This window comes from Herpailurus yagouaroundi, unplaced genomic scaffold, assembly GCF_014898765.1.
Source record: "Herpailurus yagouaroundi ecotype Mexico unplaced genomic scaffold, PumYag 193, whole genome shotgun sequence".
Taxonomy (NCBI): domain Eukaryota; kingdom Metazoa; phylum Chordata; class Mammalia; order Carnivora; family Felidae; genus Herpailurus; species Herpailurus yagouaroundi.
The window spans coordinates 2,163,580-2,174,064 of NW_024412424.1; the positions used below are offsets into that span (position 1 = coordinate 2,163,580).

Below are 10,485 nucleotides of genomic sequence, written 5' to 3' on the forward strand. Positions count from 1 at the left end.
ATTCAACAAACACTCGTTGAGTGCCCACTAGGTGCCAGGTGCTGGGAGCTCCCTTCATGCTTGCACAGTCCTGTGAGTTGGAGGTGGCTCAGATGTCCCCCCCCCTTTTTTTTTTCAACGTTTATTTATTTTTGGGACAGAGAGAGGCAGAGCATGAACAGGGGAGGGGCAGAGAGAGAGGGAGACACAGAATCGGAAGCAGGCTCCAGGCTCCGAGCCATCAGCCCAGAGCCTGACACGGGGCTTGAACTCACGGACCGTGAGATCGTGACCTGGCTGAAGTCGGACGCTTAACCGACTGCGCCACCCAGGCGCCCCAGATGTCCCCTTTTATAACTGAGGGAAACCGAGGCCCAGGGTATAGAGGACGCACGGGGAGTGATGGCAGCGGGATTGAAACCCAGGAGTGGGGCTCTGGAGTCTGTACCTCTCTGGGGTGAGTCAACACGACCACGCATCTGAGAATGGGTGAGTCCTGCCTTGGGTCTCATCCAGTAGGTTCATGCTGCGCCGGAAAACAGACCTTCACATTTAGGACTGAAAAACACTAGAGACACTACCTCTCCAGACGAAAGGACATTAAGGGAATCCAGGGAAGCCCGGGAAAGGGATCTGGAAGGGAGACCGAGGGCTCTGCCTGGATACGGGGAAGGAAGGCTTCTAGGAGGAGGCGACATTAGAGCTGGGGTTTCGGAGGATGAGTCAGAGTTTACCAGAGAGAACCTTCATGAATTTACTTTTATTCATGAATTTACTTTTATTCATGAATTTATTCATTCAAACACTCCCTGCTTCCCCCATGTGTCTGCCCCCTGCTGGGCAATTCAGGGACCCTCAGGAAGTCACCAGTCTTAGAAAGACAAAGCTAAACGCAGACACCCCCGTGGGATCAAGACTGGACCAGAGAGGGGTAGACAGAGCTACAGGTGCCAGACAGAATCAGGAGTGTTCCCGAGGGGTTAAAGAGGGCTTCCTGGGGGCGCCTGGGTGGCTCAGTCGGTTAGGCGTCTGACTTCAGCTCAGGTCACGATCTCGCAATCCTAGAAGCTCGGAGCTTCCTAGTGGGGCAAGTGAAAAGGGAAGCAGGAAGCATCCTCATAGCTCTCAACGGATAAAGAGGGAATTCTTTGGGTTTCTGGGCCATCTCTGCCGCAGGGACGTGAGGAAGACCAGGTCAAAAGCGGGGGGGGATTCCGGGCACACCGAGCCTGGGAGGCTCACCTTGGCATCTCCAGGCCTCGGTTTTGTCTGTAAGGATTTAATCCCCCGCAGGGCCTGGGCACCTGTCAGAGCCAACGTGGGTTGAGGGGCGGGAGGAGGTGTGGGGTGTGGGGGGGATAGGAGAGGGTGCGTTTCGATATCGTACCGACCGGAGCGACTGTAGGGCTGCACCCAGGTGTTGGGGTCCACAGGTACCTCAGGGAAGGCGCTTGACCCGTCTGGTATCTTCAGTGCCTGTTACTCTTAGCAGGAACCACCAGGCTGGCCAGGATGAGATGTTCTCGGCCCCGCAGCACAGAGGTGGCCCTGCCTGTAGCTCTGAGCATCGTCACCTTCTTCTTCTTCAGTCTGTACATGTCATCGCCCGCCTTCCAGAGCCTGAAGGAGCCCCAGGACAACCCCGTGGCCCTGACCTGGCCCTCTCTGCCCTCTCGGCCCGCCCCGCGCCCCCCGCCCGCCCCCTGCAGGGCCAACGCCTCCGTGGCCACCCTGCCCAACTTCAAGGGGCAGCCACAGCAGGTGCGTGACTTCCTGCTGTACAAGCACTGCCGTGACTTCCCGCTGCTGCAGGACGTGCCCCTGGGCAAGTGCGCGCCGCCCGTCTTCCTGCTGCTGGTGATCAAATCCTCGCCCAGGAATTACGAGCGGCGGGAGCTGGTGCGGCGCACTTGGGGCCGCGAGCGCCAGGTGCGGGGTGCCCCGCTGCGCCGCCTCTTCCTGGTGGGCACGGCCCCTAACCCCCTGGAGGCTCGCAAGGTCAACCGGCTGCTGGCGCTGGAGGCACAGGCGCACGGCGACATCCTGCAGTGGGACTTCCATGACTCCTTCTTCAACCTCACGCTCAAACAGGTGAGCCCGCGGGGAGTCACCTGATGAGGGCCACCCCCTCCTCCCTGCCCCCTCACCACCGCCTCCTCTGAGGGGCCCAGGGGCCCAGAAGTCCCCATCCATCCCTCCCCGCTTTCTTCGCTGCCCTCACGGCGATCGGAGTCGCTAAGGGAGGCGGGGGGAAAGGGCAGGGTGACCCGATGTACAAGCCCGGCTGGCTCTCGGAGCCTGATGCCCTAGGTTTGAATTCATGCTCTGCTGCTTGCTTGATAATCATTTACCACTCGGGGCTTCCGTTTCCTCATAGTTATCAAGGAAATGGGATTGCTTGGATCTGCCCACCTCCCTCCCAGGGCTGTTACGAGAATTACAGGAGATAATATTTACAAAGCTTCTAGAGCAGTGCCAGATGTTCAAATGACGAGCGGGGGTTTGGGGCGCCGGACAGAACATCTTGTTGACTTGTTCTGTCTCCCCGTGAGGCCCACGTCTGTGCCACGGGTGCTCAATAAAGACCTTTTTGGTGGACCAGAACCCACAAGAAGTAGAGAGAACCCTGCCTTGACCCAGATAAGGAGTAGCCTTAGGTGAGCCTCCCAGGCTCGGTGTGCCCGGAATCCCCCCCGCTTTTGACCTGGTCTTCCTCATGTCCCTGCCTCAGAAATGGCCCAGAAACCCAAAGAATTCCCTCTTTATCAGTTGAGAGCTATGAGGATGCTTCCTGCTTCCCTTTTCACTTGCCCCACTAGGAAGCTCCGAGCTTCTAGCATTCTGATACACACCATCACCGACATTCTCTAGACCAGAATTAGAATGAGATTAGAATTAGAGGCTCTGAGGACCTACCCAGGAGTCAAAGGGGACCCAGTGGAGGTCCCTGCTTATAGTTGGCACAGACGGGTCTGGGCTCAAGACCTTAAGTTGCTACTTATCTGTTTGACCTTGTCCAAGTCACTTTATCTGCAGAGCCTCTATTTCCTCATCGGTAGATGGGGTTGAAGATCACCCCTGCTTGCAGGAGAGACTCCAGGCAGGGTGGTGCCTGGCGTTGCAGCAAAAGTTATTACGGAGGAAACTGAAGCTGAGGCGGTTAGAGGGCCAGAGCCTCTCAACCTGCCACGTTCTTCATTCAAAACACAAAAGCATGTAAAAATGTCAATTTGACAAATCTGAATCCAGTACCTACGAAGCGATGACCCCACACTGGGTGCTCGGGAGATAACACGGGAGAGACACAGTCCACCCCCACCCCAGGGGAAGCCTAGAGTCTGGTGGGGAAGGTAGATGTTAAATAATAGACAGACGAGTAACTATTTACCAGCAGTGCTTGGCCAGGCAGAGTCAGAAGGAGCTACAATAAATGTAAATGTGACAATTTTCCAGCACTTGTTGGCGCTTTACCGAGCATCATCTCCACAGGTCCCCAACACTCCCGGAGACAGGTCCTCTGATGAGGTCTGTCCGGAAGGTTGGAGACTGAAGCTCAGGGTGGGGCCTCAAACCCATGCTAGTCTGGCCCGGGGACGCAGCCTCGTCTGGGCTCCTTGGGCTGGGCGGCCGGCCGGGACCCCACAGCTGATTGCCCCAGCCCTCAAGCTCATGTGCCCTGTCCGCCTCGCCTTCAGGTGCTCTTCCTAAAGTGGCAGGAGACTCGGTGCACCAATGCCAGCTTCGTGCTCAATGGGGATGATGACGTCTTCGCACACACAGACAACATGGTCTCCTACCTGCGGGACCATAATCCCGACCGCCACCTCTTTGTGGGGCAACTGATCCACAGTGTGGGCCCCATCCGGGTTCCCTGGAGCAAGTACTATGTGCCAACAGTGGTGACACAGGAGGAGCAGTACCCTCCCTACTGTGGGGGGGGGTGGCTTCCTGCTGTCCCGCTTCACGGCCACTGCCCTGCGCCGGGCCGCCTCCACACTGGACCTCTTCCCTATCGATGATGTCTTCCTGGGCATGTGCCTGAAGCAGGAAGGTCTGAAGCCCGCCTCACACGACGGTATCCGCACCGCTGGCATTGGGGCTCCCTCGGCCCGCGTATCCTCCTTTGACCCCTGCTTCTACCGGGAGCTGCTGCTGGTCCATCGCTTCTTGCCATACGAGATGCTACTCATGTGGGACGCCCTGAGCCGACCCAACCTCACCTGTGGCCAGCAGATGCAGGTCTACTGAGGTGGGATCAGGGCCCGAAGCCTCTAGGCTCTGGTCTCCACCCCCACTGGAAGGGGCTGCATCTTCCTCCCGGAAAGCAGAAAGCTCTGTTCTCCCAAGTGGGCCGGGCACAGCGGAGCGCCAGGGCGGGTTCGATGAGCGACTAGTCTAGCTGGCAAACTCCTAGACGTCCTGCAAAACCCACCCGGTCCTCGAACCCATGTTCCGTCATCCTCCCTAGCCTCTCAGCTGAAGGGGGACAATCTCTTCCCAGGGCAGCCAACTGCAGAAGCAGTTCTGAGTCAAGGTCCCGTTTCCCAGCTCCGACCTTGATCATGGGACGGACATTCCATGGTGGCCAAGCCCTCCTTGGTAGTAAAGCCACAGTGGTTTAATGGTAGGTGAGTTCCAGCCATGGTTCAAGGTCCGTTGGGAACCCTAGGTCCACGTGCAGCTGAAGTGAGAAGTATTTGGCTGGCTGGGAAAGGGGTTTTGTTCCCTCCCTCTGCCTCCCCCCCCCCCCCACACCCCGGGGTCTCTGCCCACCTCTGACCTCGGATGGTAGAAGGGGCTGGAGAGCCCCGTGAGTGGGACCACCCCCTCCCTGCTCTAATGGTGGAAATGTCGGGCAGAGGAGGCAGACGGCTGTCTGACTCAGGCTGTGAGAGCTCGGACTTTCTGGAGTCCCCGAGAGAGCCCAGCTCCCATATTTGTGCTCCCCCCAAATTCCGGGAACGAGATCAACACACGCACTCACCCCAGTGCCCAGAGAACGGGGCGATTCAAGCCCTTGGATGTCTCTGAGCTCTGGGGACCCAAGACCAGCCCCCACCCCAGTATGTTGGATTGGGGAGATCCAAGCAGAAGAGTGATACCCCCCCACCCCAGCCCTGCTGGCTCTGGGCAGATGTCGGGGGGCTTGGACTTTGTAGGCTTCGGAGCTGTGCTTGGGAGGGAGGAAGGGGGTACCTCGGCAGAGTGAGGACTGGGGAGTGGGCCCTCCGGGAATAAAATGTTTTGTGAGGACCTGAGTTTTGGGGGTTTTGTTGTTTTTAAAGCGGTTTGCAAGTTTTAACTGAGACCAGTCTACGATCTGTACAAGTCACGTTTGCAGTAGAAAACCCACCAACAAAAATGACTTGGATGAACAGGAGCTCCTGTCAACAGGTCTGACGTCATCCTGCCCCTGCTCACGTACCCTTGATGGTTGCCTATCACCCTCAGCTCATGTCACCCCACCCAGACTGGGTCTCACCGCCAGCTGGACAGCACGCTCGGGGCGGGGGGGTGGGGGGGGTGGGGAGAGAGGCACAGGGGTGAGACTGCTCCTGGCTGCGGGCCTCCTGCTTCCGGCAAGGCTCTTTCCAAACACCACCCAGCCCCTCTCCTCCCCAGACGCCCCTCCCACTAGGATCGTGGCTCCGCTGTCCTCTGTCCCACTTCCTGCTCTCCCTTCTTTAAGGATTTGTGCGCTTCCTGTATGCTGCACACCTTGCCCTATATTCCTGCTGCCGGTGCTGTGTTGGCAGATACCCACCCTGTAGTGAGAAAACAAAGCTGTGAACAAATAGGAAGTTACCGGAAGTGGTAGGAACTTGGAGAAGTCAAGCAGGTGGACACACAGGGATGGGAAAGAGTATTAGCTGAGAGATCAGGAGACTGGAGCTGGGACCTGCGGAAGGAGGACATGGCCCTGGGAGGAACCGGGAGAAGGGTGTTCTAGGCAGAGGGCACAGCATGTGCAAAGGCCCTGCGGTGGGACAATCCGGAAATGTTCAAGTTGCAGCGAAAAGGCCGCGGCTAGAGGTAGGTGAGTAAGGACGATATGGAGTAAGGAGGGACGCGAAGTCACGGGCTGGCCACATGGGGACTCGTGGGCTGGGGTGAGGAGAGAGGGTGTTGTTTTGAGAGTGATGGTACCTTTTTTTTTTTTTTTTAATTTTTTTTTTTTAACGTTTATTTATTTTTGAGACAGAGAGAGACAGAGCATGAAGGGGGGAGGGGCAGAGAGAGGAGACACAGAATCGGAAGCAGGCTCCAGGCTCTGAGCCATCAGCCCAGAGCCTGATGTGGGGCTCGAACTCACGGACCGCAAGATCGTGACCTGAGCTGAAGTCGGACGCTTAACCGACTGCGCCACCCAGGCGCCCCAGTGATGGTACCTTTGAGCAATGAAAGGACATGATTGTTTTTTAAGTTTTAAGAAGCCCTATGGCTGCCATAGGGACTGCTGGGAAGGGGGGTGACAGTACCATCCAGGCAAGGGAAGGCAGGCCCGGATGACACAGGGGCTGCAGGGATTTCTAACATGTAGGTCAGACCTCATCCTGCCCCTGCTCACACACCTGTGGCTCCCCATTGCCCCCGGGAGAGAGTCCTGCTCCCCTGCTGCCCCGGATTGAGCAGGATACAGCCCCCCGGAACCTTAGAATATGGCCTTTTTTGGAAATCGGGTCTTTGCAGATATAATTAAGGTAAGGATCAAGGTAAGCTCATCCTGGATTAGGAATGGGGTGGGTCCCAAATCCAATGAAGGTGTTTTTATAAGAGAAATGAACACAGACATGGAAAAGAAGGCCACGTGAAGACCGAGACAGAGGGGCTCCTGGGGGGCTCAGTCAGTTAACCGTCCGACTCTTGATCTCAGCTCAGGTCGTGATCTCACAGTTCATGAGTTCAAGCCCCACATCGGGCTCTGGGCTGGCAGTGCAGAGCCTGCTTGGGATTCTCTCTCCCTTTCTCTCTGCCCCTCCCCTTCTCTCTCTCTCTCTCCCTCTCTCAAATAAAAATAAACATCGTTTTTTAAAAAGACAGAGGGGCACCTGGGTGACTCAAGTGTCCCACTTCGGCTCAGGTCACGGTCTCAAGGTTCATGGGTTCCAGCCTCGCACTGGGCTCTGTGCTGACGGCTCAGAGCCCGGAGCCTGCTTCGGATTCTGTGTCTCCTCTCTCTGCCCCTCCTCCGCTCGTTTTCTCTCTCTCTCTCTCTCTCAAAACTAAATAAACCGAACAGAAACCACCCGGCCACACCTTGACTTCTGTCTCTGGCTCCTAGAACCATGAAGGAAGAAATTTCTATTTTAAGACTCCCGGTTTCTGCTAATTTGTTATGGCAGATGTAGGGAAGTAAGACACATGCGACAACTGGATCGCGTAGTCAAATGCTTGGTCGTTTTCACTCCGGAGGCCTATCGTACTATTTCCATCTCAGGGTGACTGGAGGTTGCAGGTGAGAAAAAGTGGTCAGAGTCGGATCAGTCAGTGGCCACTGTGACTCATTCCGGCGTCCATATGTTTGTCCGCCGTTAAGTGGACGTTAGGTGACATGAAGCCCGCCCCCCTCACGGGTCTTGACAGATAACCTGGATTCAAATCCTGCTCTTGGCCATTGCCTCTGTGTCTGACCTTGGCAAACAGCCATCTCCCCCGGGCCTTAGTTTTCCCTTTTTTTTTTTTTTTTTTTACTGTTTATTTTGAGAGAGAGCGCGCGCGCATGCGTGCATCTCAGGGCTGATTCTACCAACCTGACCCAAAATCAGGGGTCGGATGCTTAGCCCACGAGCCACCCAGGTGCCCCTTGTTTTCCCACTTCGCATTGTGATGATTCCCAAGTTGCCGTCACGCTCCTGAAAGTGATGGGTGGGTCCCCGTGGGTCCCCGGCTGCCGGGGTACGACCCACCCACGCAAGGGCTGACCCAGGCTTGTCCCTTTTTCCTTGAGAAAAATGCAAAAGGCTGCTTCGGATTCTGCAGGAGCTTCATTTATTTACTATTAGGGAGACAACAACGAGGGTCGGTGTCACAGATACGGGGTGGGTGGCGCCTGGGGCTCCTCAGAGGTGAGAACATTTGGCCCTCAGAGTCTAGCATCCCCGTGAAACCAAGGACCCTCCAGGCCAGGGTTGAGGTGCGATTTTTTTTTTTTTTTTTTTTTTTTTTTTTTTTTTTTGCAGTTGGTCCCACAGAGGAAGGTGGCCCGGGGGAGGCGGTGAGTGCTGGGAGGTGATCCGCCCCGTCCTCCCAGATGGGGCTTTATGGTGCTCCAGGAGCCCGCCAGACCCGACCCCTGGTGGGGGGGGTCTCTGGATCCTCTGAGGCCACACCCAGGCGGGTTCAGTGAGGACACAGGGTCAACAGGTGCTGCCGGGTGCAGCCACTGAGGCAGCAGAAATGTGCAGGGTTGGCGGCGGCTGCCCGGCGGGGGCGGTGACGGCGAGAGGCCTGGGGCAGGGGCTGTGGCACGACAACCAGTGTGGGGTCCCCATCGGCCGCCAGCCCGTGGAGATGTCGTCCTTCCAGCCACTGCAGCAGCTCACCTGGGGACGGAGCAGAATTCAGCACGGACAGGGGACCCTAGAGGACCCCTCCCCAATACGTGCAGACAGCTGCCCGCTCACGTTGTGCCGTGACCCACCAGACACTCAGGACGTGCACAATTAGAAAGGGAGCGACTGTTAAGTGCCTACTGTATACCGAGCACGGACATAATCCCCCATCCAGGTGTGCGCACTCTCGAGCCGCGCTCACGGGTCCCCGGTTGTGCACGTTTCCACGAGCCACCTACCACACAGACGCGCAGACGCTTCACAAAGCCGAAGACAGCAGAGGTGACATGTGACATAGACGTGTGCACCTGTGTGCAGGCTCACATGGACACACGCACACACGGGCACACAGCCTCGTACCCCTTCCCAGTCTCTCCCTATGGGTGCCCGCCTGCATCTGGGTCGCAAAGACGCACACATCAGGACACACACGTGTGACGCACATGGGCACACAAATCTGTTTTCCATCCTCCGCACCAGGGCCCGCAGTAGGATGAGAAGAGCGAGCGCTGGCCTCAGTGCGCAATTCAAGCGGGAGCTTAAACACTCAACAATGAAGATTAATCCTCTTTTAATGCACTGTTTTTAAAAAACCTAGGGGCGCCTGGGTGGCTCAGTCGGTTAAGCGGCCGACTTCGGCTCGGGTCATGATCTCGCGGTCCGTGAGTTCGAGCCCCGCGTGGGGCTCTGGGCTGACCTCTCAGAGCCTGGAGCCTGTTTCGGATTCTGTGTCTCCCTCTCTCTCTGACCCTCCCCCGTTCATGCTCTGTCTCTCTCTGTCTCAAAAATAAATAAACGTTAAAAAAATTAAAAAAAAAAAAAACCTCAAGTAACGCCCCAAATCGCGAAGATCAAAACGCTGGGATTGTAAATAAGGCAGGCTCTGACCGTGGGCGCTTGTAAGACTCCGCCGCGCTCGCCTCGCACTGATACCTGCCCGGCAGGGGACGCATCCTTGGCGAATTTGCACGCACCGGTGGGCAAGTGGACCCCCGGGACGCGCGTTGCAAACCACCCGCCTGCCCCCGCCCCGACGCCAGCGCCCGCGTGCACCTGCCCCAGCTAGAAACCCCGGAGCGCAATCGTCGCGCGGCTCCACTCACGGTCCCCGCCAGCCACTCGCCGCCCGTCTTCGGAGGACCAGCGCGGGCCGCCACACACCCGCACCAGCGCGCGCACCAAGTGGTGGCCGCACAGCTTCTCTGGGGCTTCCGGAGCAGGCGCGGGGCCCAGCGCGAGCGCCAGACCGGTGCCCAGCAGCACCAGTGCCCAGGTGAGTGGGCGGCGGGGGTCCATGGCGGCAAGAGTCCGGCCCCAGCGGGGATCCCTTCTTATAGGCGGCCAGCCAGCCCCAGCTGGGGGACCTTGGATGGGGGACAGAACGTTCCGCGGGATGGCTCAGGGAGAAGGTCAAGGGTGGGGTGAGTGCAAGTGTAGTGTAAGCCCCAGCAGGTGTGTCCCTCCTCCACTCCCCCCCCCCCACCCCAGTAATCTCTATGCCCCAAGTGGGGCTCCAACTCAAGACCCAGAGATCAAGAGTCACGTGCTCCACCGCCTGAGCCAGGCTTTGGTATAGTATCTGACTTAAACTTTTGATGGCCCATCTTCAAAGGTGGCTATCTGGGGGCGCCTGGGTGGCTCAGTCTGTTAAGTGACTTCAGCTCAGGTCATGGTCTCACGGTTGGTGGGTTCCAGCCCTGCGTGAGGCTCTGTGCTGACAGCTCAGAGCCTGGAGCCTGCTTTGGATTCTGTGTCTCCCTCTCCCTCTCTCTGCCCCTCCCCAGCTTGTGCACGTGCTCACTCTCTCCCTCTCTCTCTCAAAAATAAACTTAAAAAAAAAAAAAAAGATGGCTCTCTGGAATAAACCGATTTGCCAGCCACACGACTAGAGAAAGAACCAGGCTGCCTTGGGGGGGGGGGGGGGGGGGGGGGGGGGGGGGGGGGGGGGGGGGGG

The 10,485-nt window shown here is 57.6% G+C and overlaps 2 protein-coding genes across 3 annotated transcripts; one reads left to right on the forward strand and one right to left on the reverse strand.

Annotated features, from left to right (window-relative positions):
• Nucleotides 1-372: 372 nt before the first annotated feature.
• B3GNT3 (UDP-GlcNAc:betaGal beta-1,3-N-acetylglucosaminyltransferase 3) lies at nt 373-4,738 on the forward strand. The gene is given in 4 exon segments (XM_040444888.1): nt 373-436; nt 1,472-2,070; nt 3,675-3,911; nt 3,913-4,738. Coding segments are annotated over 4 exon segments (1,206 nt in total). The 5' UTR covers nt 373-381; the 3' UTR covers nt 4,228-4,738.
• A 3,210-nt stretch (nt 4,739-7,948) lies between these two features.
• On the reverse strand, nt 7,949-9,846 carry INSL3 (insulin like 3). Of its 2 annotated transcripts, XM_040444889.1 has the most exons (3): nt 9,635-9,846; nt 8,680-8,766; nt 7,949-8,522 (listed from the first exon to the last, which is right to left on the reverse strand). In XM_040444889.1, the coding sequence occupies exons 1-3, from the start codon at nt 9,825-9,827 to the stop codon at nt 8,320-8,322; spliced, it is 483 nt and encodes a 160-aa protein (XP_040300823.1). In that variant the 5' UTR covers nt 9,828-9,846; the 3' UTR covers nt 7,949-8,319. The 2 variants fall into 2 exon arrangements, with proteins under 2 accessions (XP_040300823.1, XP_040300824.1); XM_040444890.1 differs by lacking the exon at nt 8,680-8,766 and having other exon boundaries at nt 9,635-9,845.
• Nucleotides 9,847-10,485: the final 639 nt, after the last annotated feature.